The 19585-nt window shown below is 55.5% G+C and overlaps 1 protein-coding gene across 2 annotated transcripts; it reads right to left on the minus strand.

Moving 5' to 3' along the window:
* Window positions 1-842: 842 nt before the first annotated feature.
* VSX2 (visual system homeobox 2) lies at window positions 843-19156 on the minus strand. 2 transcript variants are annotated; one of them, XM_087813931.1, is made up of 5 exons: window positions 18787-19156; window positions 17519-17603; window positions 13674-13797; window positions 1910-2090; window positions 843-1165 (listed from the first exon to the last, which is right to left on the minus strand). In XM_087813931.1, the coding sequence occupies exons 1-5, from the start codon at window positions 19154-19156 to the stop codon at window positions 843-845; spliced, it is 1083 nt and encodes a 360-aa protein (XP_087670057.1). The 2 variants fall into 2 exon arrangements, with proteins under 2 accessions (XP_087670057.1, XP_087670054.1); XM_087813928.1 differs by having other exon boundaries at window positions 843-1222.
* Between the last annotated feature and the right edge of the window lie 429 nt (window positions 19157-19585).

Below are 19585 nucleotides of genomic sequence, written 5' to 3' on the forward strand. Positions count from 1 at the left end.
AAAGGGCCCTAGAGAGGGTTTGCCTCCCAACAGTGCAGAGAGCCACAGCGTTGGTGAGAGGTGCCCCTGGCTGCAGGGCACAGGCCCTGGACTCACTACAGGTGTTGTACATCGTCACGTGTGTGGCTGGCACCTGTGCTGGGAGGAAGGGTGGGGCAGGCAGGGTGTGGAGAGGGCAGGTACCGGAGGGTGACCATGGCTGGCATGAGATGGAGGGTGGCCAAAGGGCCCAGGCTGACTTCCCAAGTTTAATCTGGACTCGGCCCCATTGATGGGGTGGAGCAGAGGTTGTTCCTGGGCCTGCAGGGCAGTACATTCACATGGAGGCCCAGGCCCAAGGGAAGGGACAGGCTGAGAGCAGCAGAATTTGGCTGAGGACCGGGGTGGTCAGGACATTGGTCCTGGAGTGCAGGTCCTCAACCCCTGACGCGGCCGTGGCAGGCAATGGGCTTTGGGTCTGGGGGAGCAGAATCCATAGGGGTTAGAGCTGGGAAGAGGGCTCTAGAGCAAGAGAACAGTGAGGGGCCGATCTGGACCATGACAGTCACCGAGGGACTGAGTGAAAGCAGCTTGAGGGGGTGCTTCTGAGCAACATTGAGGCTTCTGAGGCAGGGCTGTTGGGCTGAGGAAGCTGCTGACGAGGTCAGACTAGGCGGGGGACATCAGCATGGCCCAAGGCCTTGGCCAGACTGAGTGTGTGAAGTCGCCCGGGGGCCATGGAGGGCCACGGGGCAGGGAAAGGGTGGCCAAGGCCAGGCTGGGCCCTGCCTCGGAGGACACCTCCCAGCGCCACAGGCCCTAGAAGAGCAGTCCTGGGGCTCCGGGGGCAGCGCACCCGGGACCTAGGCCACGTCCTCCAGCTGCCTTGGACTCGGCTTCTCCCCCGGCCGGTCTTCGTCCATGGGCGCCTCCTCCTCGGGCTCCTCGGCATCCCGGGCCAGGCTGTTGGGCGCGGACACAGTCCCCAGCACCTTGGTGCTGTGCTCCTGAGCCCGGGCTCGGAGCGCCGCGATGCTGTTCTCCCTCAGTTCCTCCTGCGACATGGCCGCGGGCGGGTCGGGGCCCCGCTCCTCCTGCTCCGCCTGGTCCAGCTTGGCCAGGGCCTGGCGCTCCACCTCGGGCTTCCTCCCCTCGGCCGCTGCCTCCAGCGACTTTTTGTGCATTCCTAAAAAGAAGTGTTGGTATTCGGGTTTAGAAAAGCGCCTGGGAAAGCCATCTTGAACTGAAAACGGCAAAGATAGAGAGAGGCCAGAATTAAGGACAAGCAGAAAGCCTTACTTCACACACCGCAGTCGCGCGGCCGGGGCGGGGCGGGAGGCTGCGCAGGGCTTCCCCCAGCCAAGCCCTGGGCGCCTGCCCCTGGCAGCCTTCCGTCCCTTCCCCGGCACAGCGCTTGCCCGCCCTCCCTCCCTCCCGGGATCCCAGATCTTAGAACCAAAAATAGGCTGGTGCTGCTATGGACATGGGCCCAGATGACAGGTGGGGGAAGATGGCAGGTGGAGAGATTTAGGGGGGAAAAGTCCTTTGGGCAAAGCCAGCATGGTGGCCAAAGTGACCTAGGCCCCCAAGAGGGGCAGTTTCATTCATCACAAGCTCACCTCCCGCAAGGAAAGAAGACCCTGGGGCAACAGTTACAACCTCCTGGCAGGACAGAAGAACCCACAGTCAGGACCTGTCCAGGATGGAAGTCCTAGGCACCGTAGGTGGGCGCAAGGGAATAGACGCCAAGCCCCAGGCCCAGCCAGCCCTCAGAGCCCCCCAAGGGAGCCAGGGAGGCCTGCTTTGGAGGGCCTGCCTTCTGCTAGGCTGCTGTGGCCTGGTCCCTTTGCTCCAGGGCTCTGTCCCTTCCTCAGGGGAGCCCACTCTACTTGCCACAGGGGCCAGCCCCAAGGAGGGTGCAGACTCTTACCGAGCAGCCATGGGGCACAGGAGTCCATGATGCCATCCTTGGCGGACTTGAGGATGGACTCGGGCAGGGGGATGGAGTGCCGCACCATGGCCCCATAGAGCCCGTACTCCGCCATGACGCTGCTCCGGCCCCAGCACTTCTCTCGCTTCCTCCACTTGGCTCTGCGGTTCTGGAACCAGACCTGCGGGTGTAGATGAACAGGTCAGGGGTGTGCTCTGAGAGGCACTGGGCCTGGCCTTTACCCCCATGTGTATCTGGAGTTAAGGTCCCCACCCCTTCCATGGCCAGTGGCCCCATATTCTTGTGACTGCTGCTTTCTCCAGGTGGGTGTCCTTACTCCAGCTCACCTACCCCATGGTACTCAGGGGTATCCACCAGAATGAGGACCAAGTCCTGTGAGAGTATGATGGGTGAAATGGGTCTTTTTTTTTTTTTTTTTTTTTTTTTTTTAGTGGGATCAGGACACCTCTAGGACAAGATCTGGCAGGTGAGCAGTTCCCAGTGTGTCCTGTTTGCAGCTGAGAAGCCCGACCCTGGTAGCTCTCTTGTACTCACACCTTTAGGGTATAAACAGAATCTCTTTTCTGATGCAGAGAGGGACAAATTCCTTTCCAGGGACAGACCAGCAGCTTTCAGAGCTCCCGCTCGCCTGGAACTCCAGAGACTAGAGAAGTCTCAGGAAGGCTTCCAGGTGAGTGTGGACTCGGAGCAAAGGGCATTTCATTCATGTATCATGAAGTTTGGGAACTAAGCAGAGCTGGGGATGTTCCCAGAAGGCCCATCAGCTCCCCCTGTGTCCTGTCCTGAGCCCCGCCCTGCGCAGGGCCCTCGGTTCACCTCCTCTCCACAGTTAGGGACTTAGCTCTAATGATACTTGAGGGAATTGGGCAGCCATCCCTCAGTCAAGGAAGAAAGACAAAATTCTCGGTGGTGTGAGAAGCAAATGGGAATGGGGACTTAGGAAAGTGTTGTGGGGGGCACTCTAGGGAAGGTTTTTTCTGGTCCCCAAACTGGTGCAAGGTCTGAATGGGGGCAGGTAGTTGCCCTGGGGGTGTCTGGAGCTCTCCAGCCCCGAGTGGAGCAGCTGGGGGGAGGGGGGGTTCTTGGTCTCCCAAAGCAGCATCCTGAGGCTCCCAGCAGCCGGCAGGAGCCAGAGCCAGGATGGGGACAGCGGCAGCCCCTCGGTAGCTGGAGGCTCGGGGAGCGCGGGCGCTGGAGGACCCCGGGCCCCGAGCCCCTCTTGCTCCTCCACAGCCCCGTGGGCTCCGTCCCCCCAGGGCGGCCAGGAGCCCGGGAGGTGGGGAGAAGAGGGGAGGGCAGAGGCGGGCGTCAGAAACCCATTAGTTTCCTCTGCGCTCCCCATTCCCTCGCCTCGGCCGCGGGCCCCCTCCCCGCCGGGCCCCTCCCCGCCTCGGCAGCCGAGGTTTCAGCTTTTGATGAAAAATTGCTCCAGCTCTATTCAGGAGGCGGCAAAAGAAGAGTCACCCCCAGGGGCAGCCCTGGGCTGATTGAAAAATAAGTTAATTTCAGTTTGAATCGATGGGCCTCAGGCTCTGAAATATCACGGGAAATTAAAGCGGCCGCTCTCCCGGGAGCCGCGGCATTGACCCGCACTAATTAATGCTGGGGAGGCAGCGAGGGCCGCGCCGCGAGCCGCTCCCCCTCCCCGGGGACCCCGAGCGCTTCTCATTTAACTAATTAGACGGGGAAAATTGGGTGTTAATTTGTTTAGGATTTTTCCCCCACTTCCCCCGGCAGCTCCCTGCCCGGCTCCGCCCCGCGCGGGCGCGGGAAATGAATGCGGGCTCGCCGGCAGATGGCTGCCCCGGTCACTCTGCAATCTTCTCAGACTTGATTGCTTGATTAGGTCGTTAGCACATTTAAAAAAAAAATTGCTTGCCGTCTGGCGCTGGCGTGATGAGTGGGACGCGCGGCAGCGCCTGGGTAATTTATCTTTTTATACGGCAAAGAATTTGATTTCAATCTGCAGATATATGGGGAGCCTTTGACACCTGTTTAACATCGCGCCGCTGACAGCTTAACCCTTTGCTGCCTCGGCCGCCGGGCCCGGGGGGGGGGGGGGCCGAGTCGCTGCGCCCCCGCCGTTCCCGCCGCCGCCGCCAGGTGGCGGAACGAGCGCCCCGACGGCCCGCGGCAGGCGGGAGTCTGCGGCTGAGCGCATCCGGTAGGGGGCGCCCCGGCCGCCTCGCCTCGCATCCCCGCCGCCCCCAAACAGCTCAGCAGTCACAGGCCCGCGGTGTGGAATTGCAGAGAGACTGCACCGTCCACGCACAGCTTTAAGTTCCAAATGTGTCTAACCATGTTTTGGCATTTCTGCATTTGTAAGTAACCGGAAACTCTGAAAATGGAAAAGACCCGGCCTCCAACGCGCCCCCCTCCCACCGGGCCTCTTCACCCCGACATGGGTCAACTCCATTAGAAAAACGATTTCTGCCCAGCTGGGCGTGGCTCAGCGGTTGAGCGCCGACCTAGGATCCCGGAGATCACTGTTGGATTCTCGGTCAGGGCGCATGCCTGGGTTGTGGGCTCCATCCCCAGTAGGGGGTGTTCAGGAGGCGGCCGATCAATGACGACAATCTCAATGATGTTTCTCTCTCTCCCTTTTCTTTTTTCCCCTCTCCCTTCCTCTCTCTGAAATCAAAAAAATATAATTAAAAAAGAAAAGAAAAAAACCATCCCTGGCCCACCCGGGGTAGGACACACCTTTGATTCCACGGGGTTTGGCACCTGCTGTTCCTGCTCTGGCCCCCCTGGGGGGACTGGGAAGCAATGTGCAGGCCTCCCCCTGGTCCTGACTCAAAGGGCCCTGAGTGACACCTACCAAGGGCAGGAACCTAAAATGACTAATCTATATACAGGGATAAGCTACTTCTGGTTCCATCCACCTCTCAGAAGACAGCAAAGAATGAATGGTGGAATTCAGGGACCTCCTCTGACCACAGAAGCTTGGGAAGGCGCTTTATGAATCTAAGTAAGGCATCTGCTTTCTGGTCAGGAGATGACCTTCCTGCTTGAACACAGCGCCTTATAAAAGAACAAGGCCACACCCCTTAACTGGAATCTTCCAGGCCAGACTCCGGAATGTTTTGGATTTTAGAAATGGTGATGCATATGCCATGTGTTATGTAACACCCTGCAGCAGCAGCAGCACTACCACCATAAGCAAACCCATCAGCTTTGATTTCTGCAGCAAAACCTATACATATTCACACTAAGAGACAAATAAGGTCCATTTTGTTTTTTGCCACTAATGAGTTTCAATTCCAAACTTCAGACAAAACTGTTCATTTCCAGCACATTTTGCATTTATGGATTCAGGAGAAGGGACTGTGGAATATACAAAGGCATTGACTCCCTCCCCAGTGTGGGTGCCTGGGAAGGCGCATTGCCCTGGCTTTCCCAGGATTCCACGAGCATCAGGCCTGAGATGGGAGTGAGCTCACAAATGAAAACAGCATCATTACTAAAAAAGGGGGTGCAGACTTGGGTTTCAGATCATATCCGGGGCCTCTAAAAAGAACAATTTTCCACCCAGCTGGTGTGGCTTAGTTGGTTGAGGCACATCCCAAGTACCAGGAGGTCGCAGTTTGATTCCTAGTCAGGGCACATGCCGGGGTTGAGGGCTCCATCCCCAGTAGGGCCGTGCAGGAGGCAGCCGAAGGAATGTCTCTATCTTTTCCTCTTTCTTCCTCTCTCTGAAATCAATAAAAAATATTAAAAAAAAAAAAAAGAATAACCATTTTCCTGGGCCTCCTAATTTGGGGAAATGAATAACTGGTCTGGAGATCAGACTTTGCCTACACACTCCCAGGGGAGCTGGTGCCAGCTGGTTGCTCAAACCAGGAGTCATCCGGACCCTCGGTTATGAGCTCCTGGAATGCCTGGCTCTCTGCAAAGACCAGATGCTGCTCCAATTTATGGAGGAAACCTGGACAGCCAAAACAATTTCTTTTTCAGACAACTGGCAGGGAAGCTGTGGCGATGGTGCCTTGGAGGGAAGTGACAAGGAGTTAGAATTAACCCTAACCACTCTTCATATTTGCCTTTCTCTTCCCTTCCTGGAAGCAACCAGCATATGTTAATGCAACTTAAAAGTTTGCAAGAAGCACTGAAGTCAGCCAGTCCTGAACTGGAATTCCCAGCTCTGACAAAAATTGCTGTGCGGTCTTGGGCAAGTTACTTGCCTTCTCTCATCTCAGTCTCTTCAGACATAAAATAAGAATACCTGCTTTTCAGGGTCATTCTGAGGATTAATGAAATAAGTGAAAGTGCCTAAAAGCAGTACTTGTCACACAGAAGGTGCTCAGTAAATGCTACTTATTGTTTCAGTGGAGGTGTAGAAAAATCAGTGGGAGACTCTGCCCAGGGGGCAGGTTAATCAGTGGCATTACCTGCCCCTCTGGCCTCCTCCACATGCCTTTAGTAAGGATGGACTGACAGGTAGTAAGAACAACAACTGGGGATGGGTGAGGGGGGATAGAACTAACCTTCAGGCTACAAGATTTTAATACAGATAGTCTCTAGTTTCCCCACTAGGCATCCAAACAAATGTCCCTGCAACTCTCCCCACCTTTCCAAGGTATTCCAAGCCCTTGAGGCACACATGCAAGAGAACACCAGGCAAGGCCCAGCACTCACTGTAATCAGGCGCTAGAAAACAAGGCTGGAGATCCCTGCTCTGCCTCCAGCAGTATTTGTGATATTGGCTGCATTTCTTAACCTTTCTGACTTCCAGTTCCTCATCTGTCTGTGATATCACTTACTCCCAGACTTGTAAAAATTAAACAAAATAGTGCATGGGAAATGCCTGGTCCATAGTAAGAACTAAAATACTTTGGCTGGATGCTGGGTGAATTCTGTAGTAAATGTGCACTGAGATGAGGCTTTGCTCTCCAGCAAATAGTAACACTTTTCACATAAAGCCAGGTCCTCCCATCTCTCACCTTTGAGATTCCTTTAAAGCATTCGGACCCTTTTTCCTACTTGGTATCTTGGTTCCGACAGGCCCAAAACAGTCCTTCAATCCCTCTCCCACTCACTTGCTTGGCTGCTCACTTTCTAGAAAAGACTGCTACTCTCCATGGCAGTTGGGTTGCAACTCTTCAGGAGAACCTCCCTCAAGGAGCCGGCAAGGACCAAAGCCCTGCCTTACACTTGAGGGCTCTGAGCTCCTGAAAAGGGACTCAAAAGTGGCACCAAGGATCACCAGGTTTTGAGTCCCCAGCAAAAATGAGTTGAGATGATCTTCCAGCTCCGGAAAGAGCCTGGTTACCTGGTGCATTTCCCCTCAAAGGTGATGCTGCAGCAACTCTGAGTAAGCCCAGGCAGGATGCCTCTGGCTGTCAGCAGCTGCTCTGGCAGGTTCCTCCACAGCTGACAGAGAGGGCCCTGAGACCCTGGCCTCCAAGGATGGACTGGACCTGGGGAAGGGCTTCTTGCCAAATGGGAGCTCTTCTGCTACAAGGACACACACCAGGCAGTTCAGGTAACCTGTCAGCCCTTCCTCTTGTCTGTGGGTAACCAGCATGAGTGGTGTTGTCATCAAACGGCTCCTGTCTGGCAAAGTTCCAGTCCCTGTATCTCCACCGGACAACCTGTCCAGGGCTCCTTCCCTCAAAGATCTCCCAGGAAACCTTCTGCATACCTTCAGGGATTGCCCCCCCTAGAGAAGCATCTCACACAATGGGATGCTTTTTGCACATTCTGGTCACCTGACTACCCCAGCCCCAGCCCTCTAATCTTGTCCCCTGCCATCAGCCCTGGCTTTGTCAGCCATGCGGCAGCTTCCATCGCATTCACTCAGCTTGTTTCCTCTCCTCTAGCTGGAAGCTGATTAATTTGGGCTCATTGCTGGCGTGATTTAACGACTTCACACTCCATATCCACTCAGCACTTCTGACACCATATTTCAGCTCACCCCTTCCAGTCCCAGCTACAGGCCCAGGGAAGCCTGGCCTTGCTGCAGCTCCTGATGTCCGCTAGGGGGCAGCTCTGCCCTCTATTCCTGGGAGCCCCAGGCAGCATCCCTCCCTGCACACCTGACAGATCACCTTGTTCCACATCCCATCTTGTCACCCCAAAACCACTTTCTCCCAGTCATATTAACCCACTCAAAACTGAGAAACTCCTTTCCTGAGCCTCTGACCCAGTGTTTTTGCACTGGTTGCACACAATCACCTGCAGAGCTTTAAAAACATCCAGATGCAAAGGCTCTACACAGAAACAGTTAAAACAGAATTGCTGGGTGTGGGAGCCCTGTGTGGTTATTTTCAAAAGATGCTCTGTGACTGTTTTGTAACTGCCAATTTGTACAGTTTAGGGGATATAGTCAATAATACTGTAGTAATTATATGTGGTGTCAGGTGGGTGCAAGACTTATGGGGGGGTCACTTTGTAAGTTACATAAATGACTAACCACTATGCTGTATACCTGAAACTAGTATTATATTAAATGTCAACTGTAATTGAAAAATAAAATGAAAAAATTTTAAAGCAGCTGTAATTTGAATAAATGTCCCAGGCTGAGACACACTGCAACTGGGCGCCTTTCTTCTAACTTCTGGAACATAATTTCCCAAAACTTCATTCCCTCCCCTTGGGCAAGGACCACTTTTTAAAAAGGCAGAATCAAACCATGTCAGTCAGAGGCTCCAAACTTTGCTGTCCATACACACCAAGCTGCGAAGACTAGGGGTGAGATGTGGGCTCGGTTCACTTTGCATGTCCACATCTCTGTCTTGTAGGCATTAAAATAAGTAGGACTTTTGTCCAAAAAGAATACAGTAAACAGCCTGGCCAGCGTGGCTCAGTGGCTGAGCATCGACTTATGATCCAGGAGATCGCAGTTTGATTCCCGGTCAGGGCACATGCCAGGTTGCCAGCTCGATCCCCAGCAAGGGGTGTGCAGGAGGCAGCAGATCAGTGACCCTCTCTCACCATTGATGTTTCTCTCTCTCTCTCCTTCCCTTTCCCTTCCTCTCTCTGAAATCAATAAAAACATTAAAAAAGAATACAGTAAACAAACAAGTGAATGTACATATATACCTGATCTTATCATTCTTGGAACCAGTGGCCTCGTAGAGGAAATAAAGTCAGTCTGAAAACCCATTTCCTCTTCCCCAGAGCTGATGTCTGGCAGAGGCTTCCAGAATGCCAATCCCAGCAGTTTTTGGAGACATAAAGGGGACTGCATGTCTGAGTCTGATATTCTGATGTGGAGCCTCGGGATCTCCTTTCTCCAGCAATACACCTATCCCTTCACCCCAACCCAGAGAGCTGTAGAGCAGGGAACTGCTTGCCGCCCAAGCCCTAAGGCAGAGGAAATGGGCCATCACAGAGGGGGCTGGCCTTCATCACCACTGGTGGCATTGGTCATTCCGGGCTATGTAGACAGACATTTGTGTTTCCCTCATGTGCTCTCAGTGATAGTAGTTGAGTACAGGGTTTGAACCCAGTCTACTACTTATTTCACCTCTCAGCCCCTCATATTCCACACCCAGAAAATGGGGTAAGAAGAGCATCTAATTCATCTGTCTGTTGTGAGGGTTCACTGAAACAAGGCACGGAAAGCACTTAATATCTGGGACAATGGTAATTACTTATTACTGCCAGTAACAACAATGCTTTTATTAAGTTAGCATTTTGGGAAATATTATTATCTTACAAATGAGCAATTTGAGGCTCAGAGCTTGGCTTGCTGGCAAGGAAACAAAGATTGGAAGTAGGCGTGGGAATGCAGACTGGGGCAGCCACTATGGAAAGCAGTGTGGAGTTTCCTCAAAAAATTAAAAATGGAGCTGCCATTTAACCCAGTGACCCCACTTCTGGGAATATATCCTAAGAACCCCGAAACACCAATCAGAAAAGAACTTATGCACCCCTATGTTCATTGCAGCACAATTCACAATAGCTAAGATCTGGAAGAGCCCAAGTGCCCATCAGTAGAGGAGTGGACAGAAAAGCTGTGGGACATTCACACCATGGAATACTACTTGGCTGTAAAAAAGAAGGATCTCTTACCCTTTGCGACAGCATGGATGGACCTGGAAATTATTATGCTGAGTGAAATAAGCCAGGCAGAGAAAGACAAATACCATATGATCTCACTAATATGTGGACTCTAATGAACCAAACAAACTGATGAACAAAATAGAACCAGAGGCCTGGAGGCATGGAGCAGACTGACAAATGTCAGAGGGGAGGAGGGTGGGGAGGAGTGAAAAAAGGAAGGCGAAGGGGTTAGCTGAAGAACATTTATGCATAACCCATAAACACAGACAGTGTGGTGAGGGTCAAGGGGGGGGTGCTGGGTGGAGGTGGGCAAATGGGAGAAAATGGGGGACATCTGCAATAGTGTCAGCAATAAAAAAGTTAAAACCAAATAAAAAGATTGGAAGTAGGTGTATATGACTTTTCACATCCACACTGGGTTCTCATTAGACATTAGATAGTAGACCTCAGACACACCCAGGGGTTTACTTGGGTTGGCCCAAAGAGGGTGTGTCCCAGTTGTCAACAGGGGACTGCTAAACTCCACCTGTCATGCTCCCCCATTCCACCAATGGCAGCCCAGGGATCTGGTGAGGAAGGTGATCCTGAGAAGTCCCCTCCCTGGCAGGGATCCCCTCTCCTTTTTTACAGATGAGGTAACAGAGATGCAAGTGACCTGGCTTCTGCTGAGCCTGGTGGGTGTCAGAGCCAGAACAAAGATCCGAACCACTGGCATCCAGTCAATAACTTTTCCATCCCACCTTGAGAACATCTAACTTCAGACCTGGAGCCTCTAATAACTACCCCCATGCCACCCCCTTACACACACACAAAGGCCTCCCACTGAAAGCTGGGGGAGGGGAGGGGACTGGCTCCAGAGAGGTAGTTTTCCATCTTTAGAAGCATCGTTCCGACCTAAACATGCTGAGAGGAAATGATTGGAAGGGTGGCAGTAGTGAAGCCAGTATTCTGGAGCCTAAAGGGACTCAGGTCTGTAGTCTGGCTGCTGTGCCTCAGGTTCCCCATCTGTAAAATGGGAATAGTAATAGTACCTAGCTCATTGGGTGTTCTGATTCCTTGGGAACATACATAAACTATTTCTATAAAGAAACAAAGAAAACTGGTTACCACCAGAGGGGCTGCTGGGGGGCAGTGGGGAGGGAGACTCATGTTTCACCCCATTGAAGTAAATGTTTAGGAGTGAGTTTGGGGGCGGGGGTTGTTGTTGTTGTTGTTTAAGAATAGTACGTGGTGCTCAATAAATATTGGTTATTTTTACACAAAAGGCCCCCACCTGGCCTCAGGCCATCTTTTTCCCTAGCTTCAGGTCAAAGCACAGGCTTCAGACCCACGAGGCAGTTGGTGAACATGGGGGCTTTAGATGCAGACCTGGGTCCCTGTGTCCCCCACTCATTAGCTGTGTGGATTTGGCGAGTTTCTCCGCCTCAGTCTCCTCAGTAATAAACGGAGGCTAACAGTCTCCACCAGTTGTCACCAGGATTTAATGAGATCAGAGCTGAAACAGAGTGAGCACTGGGCATGTGCCAGGCATAGCCTGGAACAACACATCACACATATGGCTCACCGCATCTGCAGGTGCCACTATCACCCCCATTTCACAGATGAGAAATTGGAGGCTCTACGGGGCAAAGTAACTTGTCCACAGTCACTCAGCTGGTAACTGGTGAAGCCAGGATGCCCACCGGGCAGTCTGGTTGCAGAGTGGGTGCCCCTAACCACCACACCTCCCTGCCTCTTCTGCACACATCACATATTTAGAACACCTGGCGCACGGAAACTGCTCTGTAAATTTTAACTGTGATTGGACACATGCTAATACATGCTGAGAGCCTTCCCAAGCCACATGGTAAACATTTGGCAGCAGGACTACTTGACAGCTTACAAACACCTTCTGGGGGCAGCATTTCACCAAAGAACCATGCAGTGCTCAAAGACTTGAAGAGAGTCTTGCCTCAGTTCGCCCATATGCACACATTCCATAGCCAGTCCTCACAGTCCCAGGGCAATCACATTACTCCTCGACCCAGCTCCTCCTTGCTGGTCCTGGTGGCTTCAGACGCCAGCCCATAGATGCCCCCAGGGAACTTAAAGAAGCTCAGCATCACCTGCTGAAGCACTTATAGCAACACAGTTACAAACACTCCACCCACCACCACCACAGCCAGACAGGGTGTAGGACAACCCAGTGCAAGAGACAAGCTGGCCTTCCTTCTGGTCCATAGTGCAAATGTGGGGCCTACCGACAGGGAGAGTTTATCAGCTCCCCACCCACCCAGACGCTTGTAATAGCCAACTTTGTGCTAATGAAGGCCAGGCAGAGGTTAACCCCACACATTGACTGAGTTAGGCCTTGGCTTACACGCACACACACGCCACACAACACACACGAGACTCAGAATCAACACCCAGCCTTACCCCACTGGGTGGGGGGCAATGGATCCAGGTCACCACGATAAATGCACCAAACAGATCACCAGATTATGAATAATTGAGCTTATTGTTGGTGTCAACGCCTAAAGCCATTGACCGAAATTCCAAATAGGTTTCCAAGGGGGAGAAAGGCTCTTCTGGAAAAGCAGCTCATGCCTCATTCCCTTCCCTGGCTCTCCAGGGAGCGAGCAGAGCCACCCCCGCACCCTGTATGTGGTTCCCACCCCCGCCCCCAACACATATCACACCTGGGGACACGGGGACTATGACTGGGAGGGACGCCAGCAGAAGGGATTTCAGGAAGTCAGGGCTCCTGCCTCAGCAGTGAACTGCTCTGGCCGCCCCAGGTGATGGGAACAGCTTGCTTGGAAGGTTGCAGTTCAGCTAAGGCAAATCCAAACCTCTTGGAAATGTTCCTCCCACCCCACTCACTCTTCCTCCTCATGCGCCCGGTCTAGAAATCATCAGACTTCATCTTCTCCCAGAGAAATGGTTAAGCAGCTCCACTCCTGCCCAGCTTGGGGGGGGGGGGGGGACGTGCAGGGGTTCTGGTCTTGAAAAGATCCTGTTGTTGATGAAAGGAGGCCCTGCACCCAGCACAGCTGAGGACATCTCAGTCCAGATCAGTGGCTGGTAGTGACAAACCTCTCCAGGAGAGGGGGCGGGCCTAATAAGCCACGCCTGCAAGCACAGTCCCCAGCCACATTCTGGGCCAGACCCGGGAAAAATGAAGGAGCAGGAGCTCAGGGCAGGGCCAGCTGGTTGGTTGTGAGAAGAGGAAGGAGCCTCAGGTGGATAGATGGGGGGTGGGGGGGATAGGAAGGGAAGCAAAACCACTTCTTCATAAGGAGGGGAGCAGAGGGAAGGGAAACAGACTGCGGGTGGGGCTAGGAGCCACTCTCTCCTAACCCCAGGTACCCAGAAAGGCCTGGGGCCACCTCTGGCCTTGGAGCAGACAGCTGGAAGGAGGGGACAGCTGCTACAACAGAGACCCTGCTCAGAACCCAGGACCCACCCAAATGCCTTCTCCCACCACAGGGCCCTCAGAGTCTGTATGAAATACTCCTCAGGAAGCTGCAGTCTGGAACAGGGGGCCAGGCCACATCTGCTAAGTCTCTGCCCCCGCAGTGCCCACCTCCCATGGTGGGTGGTCAGCAAATACCGATCTGTTCCTCATGAGAACTTGATCACAAGCAAGCAGGTGCTCATGCAAGGGGGTGGGAGATGGGTATCTGGGACCCTGGGCTGTGATGTTCCCAAGAGTGGAGAAAATGGGAGACAGAAGGACTCGGGGCTCTGTTACCTGTATCCTGTCTTCTGGCAGCTCCGTTTTCATGGCCAGCATCTCCCGGGCATAGACGTCTGGGTAGTGGGCCTCGTTGAATGCCTTCTCCAGCTCCTCTAGCTGATAGGAGGTAAAGATTGTCCTGAGGGGAACAAAACCAGACACTCAGGACACTGGAAATGGAACAAGCCTGTCCCAGATAGGACAGAATGGCCCTTCCCCTTGCCTCTTGGATAGACCCCAAACCCAGGGGCTCGGCACAACAGGCACAGACTCCCTCACACACTCACATACACACACTCTCACACGCGCACACACACGTGCACACGTGTTCACACACACTCATAGCTTAACCCTCTGGACGCCTCTTCATTCAAGGCCAAGGGCCCACACTACCCTCCTGGAGGTGGGGGGCATTATTTCAGCCCTCGGAGGCATTTCATTACAGGAATCTTTCTGGAAGTGTTTTGGGGAAAGGATATTAGGATAGAAATTTTGGAACACTGTAGAAAGCCCCTCTTCCTCCTCCCAGAACAGGGCGAGGGGTGCACCAGGTGAGTAAGTGCCTCAGCCCCACTGGGACCCACTCACAGACAGAGCTGATCTTTTAAATTGCACTCGAAGTTCTGAGACTCACTCAAAGACCAAATGCAGCTGCAACCCCAGTGTTTGTGCAACTGAGAACTGAATTTCTCAACCCTTCAACCCACCCCGACACTCCCCCCTCCTCACCTGCCCAGATCCACCAGCTCCCTAAAGCTGCCCTGGGAGTTGCAGGGATGGGGGATGTGACCGGGAATGCAGGCCGTCCCTTCCCGAGCTCAGAAGGAAAGGGCCACCTCCCAACCATCCCAACGCACAAGCAGGGGGGGAGGGGTAAGGGTGGGAGTGCACAGTGGGGGGGCTCCATTCAGGTCACCCTGAGAGAATCTACCTCCACAGCCCCCCACCCTCACGGAGCAGTTCACATTGACCTATTTTGGGTCAAACTGCTTTAAGAATCTGGTAAAAGCTAGATTGCTCTCGCCCTAGGAAAATCCGCAAATGAATGTGCTCCAGTACATAAAATGTCACATCCAATATTAGGGGGTTCATGGACCTCCTTTCTTGAACAAACACACTTACAAATTCTTCCCTTTTCAGACCTTAATTTCACCAAGTTCCTTTATCTCGCTCCCTCATCAACAAGCCAATGGGCAAGAAAGTCCAGGTTCCACAAACTCAGCGTATAAATATGCTTGAGCCGCTGGGATTTGGACCCTGGGACCAGCCGGGGGGTTTAGGTCCCTCACTGCGGCCACCACCCTCACCCAACAAAGAAAAAGTACCAAGTTAAGCTCCGGCGATCCTAGTGCTGTGTTTTCTCTAATATCTTGGGGCATGCTGCGGGGGACTGTGAGGAAGAAGGATTCTGCTCTTTATAGGAAATGACTGGTTTGGTTCCAAATCGTCTCTCCTCTTCTCTTGGGGGCAGGGGATGAAATGTTTATGTAAACTAAGCTATTTCTTTAGAATTTTGAAGAACTGCTGCTTTCTATTTCTCTCCGGCCACTTACTGAAGGGTCCCCACACAAATCATCAAAATAAACCATCAGAAGGTGCAAATCCGTTTCAAAACGAGGGAAACCGAAGCGCGTAGGCGCTGTGGCCGGAGCCGAGAGGAGCTGCCGGCGCCAGGTCGTTGGAGTGCCAGCCTCTGCTCAGGAGAGCTCAGAGCCCGAATTCCAAAACCAAAGCAAAGCCTCAGAGCCCCCAAAGTTCCCCTCATTCCCATCTCAGAGCCCTTCCCCGAGTTCATGCTCACATGCTCCCCAGGGAGCCTCCCTGCGCTCCCGCAGTGTGACCCAGAAAACCTGCTCCTGGCTTTTTACAGAAGCCCAGACCTTTCAGGTTCCCCCGTTTCCCGTCTGAGCTTTCCGGGTAAAGAGAAGAGGAACCTCTGAGATCCCAAGGCTGCCGGCCCACCTTCTCTCCCCTCTCCAGCCTCTGCTACGCCTGGTCTGTTTCTGGGAAATCAAACGATGCCCATCTCTCATCACCAGATTCCAGGCTCTCTTTTCTGAAATCCCCAAATGAGAGAAGCTGAGGAAAATACCTTTCTTTTTTTTTTTTTTTACTAATTAAAAACTGCACCGACAATCAGTAGCCATTCTCCTAGCTCCAAAAATCTGCTTCTTTCATGAACCAAAAATAGCCAGAAACTGGCAGGTGACTGGTTGTTGTCTGGTCTCCCTGGGAACCCACCAAAGCTCCCAAAAGTTCCCCTGGTGGAGAGGGTGTCGGGTGAGGACAGAGTCAGGAACCATAAGCATGGACTCCGGGCTATGGGTCAGCCAGCTCCAAGTGCCACATGGGCAGGTGTCCTGATGCAGAAACACTGTTGGGGCTCACAGGATTTGGGGCGTGCTTTCCCCAGGGCTCTTCTTCTTGGGACGCCCCACTCCCCACCCCTGCTGGCACCAATGCAGAAGCAGTTGTTCTCCCTTGTGGCCTGGTCCCTGGACTCAGAAGCTGGCAGGATCACCCACCCTGGGACCAGCATGAGATGGGTGCATAAGAGGTGTTTTAATGAATATTCGTTGGGGAAATGAATGTAAAAATGACCCAGGACCAGGACTAAAAAAATGTTTCTGTTTAAAATAAAACAAACTAAACAAAAACAAACGGCTGCCTGAAGGGAACCAACGAGGTCGTTGAGAAACCAAGTCAAAGTTCACCCGCCTCCAAGGGGGAGCCTGTTGGGGTCTGAGAGGTCAGGGAGACCCCGTTTCAAAGGCGGGGGTCAGTAGTGGGGTTTCCAAGGGCTAGGGAAGAGGGAACCCCAGAAAAGTGCCCAGAAAAAGGGTACAAAGGGGCTGAGAACAAGTTGGGGCAAAGGAGATCAAGGGGGGCAAGCGGGAGGGGCAGACCTCCGGGGGTGAAATGTCCCCAGAGCCAGTGGCACCCTGCGGACACCCCACCTGGGCCCGGGCGGAGAGAGGTTTGGGGGGACAGAGCCGGGGGAGCGCAGGGACAGCGCCTGGAAGCAGCACTCGCAGAAAGTCAGGCAGGTTTTTGGTTCTTGCTCCTTTATTTCCTTGAAACGCTTCTGGTAAATTTACACAAGGAACCGGCGGCGCAGAGGCGCTGATGCCCGAGGGCTGCGGGTCCGGGGTGAGGGGATTACTTTCCAGGATCTATGTTTTCGAATGGATTGAATTTTAACTTTGTGCAAGTAATGCTTATTTAAAGACATATATTTTTTAAAAAAACAAACACTCTCTTTAGCCTGTACCCCAGTGCAGCCCCGTCCGCTGCGGCTAGGGCTGGTGGGTCATCCAGTCCACACACTCCCCCGTCTCTCCCCATTTTACAGACGAGGAAACCGAGGCTCGCCGAAGGGAAGCTACCTTCTCAGGGCCACACAAAGAGCAGGAGCCTAACGAAAAATTTCCATCAGCGCAGATCATCACGCTCGAGGTTCGGGGCCGGTGGGAGCGGAAAGGTGGCGCGTCGTCGGCACAGGGCGCGGGGGCGGAAAGGGGGCCAGGGCGGAGCGCGGGGGACCGGCTGCGGCGCGAGGCGGGCGCGGCTCCCCCGTGCGGCTCGGGGAAGGCACCTGGGGTGCCCGCCCCTCCCCGGCTCTGGGCTCCCGGCCGGGCCTCTCCTTTCTCCCGACGGTGGGGAAGCCTAAAGCGGTGCCGCTTGCCCGGCAGCCGGACGCCAGGGCCCGGGGAGCTTCCCAGGAACGCCCGCTCCCCGGCCGGGCGCCGCCGCGGCTCTCAGACCCCGAGGCGGCAAGAACGGTCCCGACCCGACCCCCAAACAGGGGACGGCAGGGTTGGGGGAGCCGGAGAGGTAACAGAGAGCCCCGGGGGCCTTACCGGTGTCGCCGCTTCTTCCGTTTCTTGGTCTGGTTTAAAGCTGATTTGGACATTTTTCGGTCGCTGGAGGAAACATCTTCAGAATCTGAAAAGCGGACGGAGGCACATGCGGCAGAATGCGGGGCGCGCTGGGCAGGGCTCGGGAACACCGGCGCCCCGAGCCCTCCCGGGCGCCACCCCGGCCTCCCGGGGAGCCCCGCAGGCCGGCCCACCGCGCCCTGGTCGGGAGGTTCTGAGCGGATTTCGTTGTAAGAGAGGCAAAGGCCCGGCGCCGAGGGACAGGGATGGCGGGGGGTGAGGCGGCTCCGGGGTGTCGCGGGGACCCCCGGGGCGCTCCAGGCTCCACGCCCCGACCTGCGCCTGCAGCGCCGTCGCCCTGGGACTAAAAATTGGCCCCAGGGAGTGGCGCGGGGGGCTGGGCGCCGGGCGCCGGGCAGGGCTGGGGGGCCCCTCGGCACAGCCCCCCTCTCAGTCTCCGCACAATGAGCCTCCGCTCGAGACTGGAGACGCTGCAACGCGCCTCTTTTCGTTGCCCTTCCAAATAAAAATAAATAAACCGGTAACGAAAAACCGGGGGAATTGCGGAGCACCAACGGGAGCCGGAGGCCCGAGCGCGGGGCCGGGAAGTGGGCCTGGGGAGGGCGCGGCGGGGCCACCAGGGGCCCGCGACCGCGACGCGCCGGGACCGAGGCACCGTGGCGCGCGGGGGGTCGGGTGGCGGCCGATTCAGCCGCCTCGGTGGCCCGGTTGTCCAAGCTCTGGGGTGAAAAAAAACCCCAAAACCCTAACTGACCAAAGCGGGGAGTTTGGATGGCGAAAAGGAGAGAGGAAGAGACAACTTTGGGCACCTGGGCTGGGGCTGGAGCTGGCGCCCGTTCCCGGGCCGCCCGCGCGGAGTGGAATCGGGCTCCAGGAGGCGGGTGGTCCGGGAGGCGGAGGCCGCCGCGGAGCAGAGGAGCTGGGGCTCCCCCTGGGCTCTGGCACCCCAAGCCCGGTTTCCAGTGTGGCCCCAACCGGGCGCCGCGCGAGCCGGGACCAGGCAGGGGCGAGAAAACGGCGCGGCGGCCCGAGCGCGGGGGCCGAAACCCGGCGGCGCCCGGGGCACCCTCCGGCCCTTGCCCGGGGCGCGCGGGTCCAGGCCGGGATGCCACCCTCGGCCTGGCACAAACTTTTGCGCCCAGAGGAGGCCTTGCGGTGCAAGCGCGAGCGACGGTGGGCGCCGGCTCTCCCCGCGAACCGGGTCGCGGCGCAGCGTTGGCCTCACCTACCCGAGCTGGCCGTCTGGCTGGTGTCCAGCGGCCCCGACGCTCTGCCCAGCGGCTGCAAGTGGACGCTCTGAGGGTCGGACAGCACTTCCAGGAAGGTGGGCTGCGCGTAGAAGCTGGGGAGCCCCCCGGGCCCCAGCAGCCCCATGCTGCCCACTCCTGCGGGGCTGAGCACGGAGCGCGCCGCCAGCAAGTGCCCGGAGGCCAGGCCGTCGAGGGCAGCCCGCGGGTGGGAGCTGGGGGGCTCCTTGTTCAAGCCCAGGATCTCCTGAATGCCGAACCCGGTGCACCTGGCCGGGGCGCTCCCCGAGGTACCCTTGGCCACCGTCTCGCATTTGGGCTTGCTCAGCGCTTCCCCGGCTTTTCCCGTCATCTCCCGGCTCTTCGGAGGGGCCGAGGCCGCAGGTCTTTAGCTCCCCCCACCCCCCCGCCGGGCTCCCCGCTTGGCGAAGTTGGTCCCAGGTGCCCCCTCCGGTGTCTAATGCTCTGGAGCCCCAAGGAGATTCCCCTTTTATCCAACCAGGCGGCAGCCCAAGTGGGGTCAGAGCTGAGCAGCCAATCACGGGGGCCAGGAGCGATTAGGAATTCCAAAAAGCTGGCAGCTCCCGCCGCGGGCAGCACCCGGGCCGGGGCGCCGGGGGCAGGACGCCCCGGGGCAGGGATCCCAGGGTCTGCGCTCAGACAGCAAGGTTCCCGGCTGTTCCAGGAGGTAGGGTGGCTTGGATTCTGGCCAGAGCCTGGCGGGAACATGTCCCTAGGGTGGGGTGGGAAGATGCGCTGAGGGCAGACGTTAGCCCTCCAC

The sequence above is a fragment of the Miniopterus natalensis genome, chromosome 1 (assembly GCF_054644295.1).
Source record: "Miniopterus natalensis isolate mMinNat1 chromosome 1, mMinNat1.hap1, whole genome shotgun sequence".
Lineage (NCBI taxonomy): Eukaryota > Metazoa > Chordata > Mammalia > Chiroptera > Miniopteridae > Miniopterus > Miniopterus natalensis.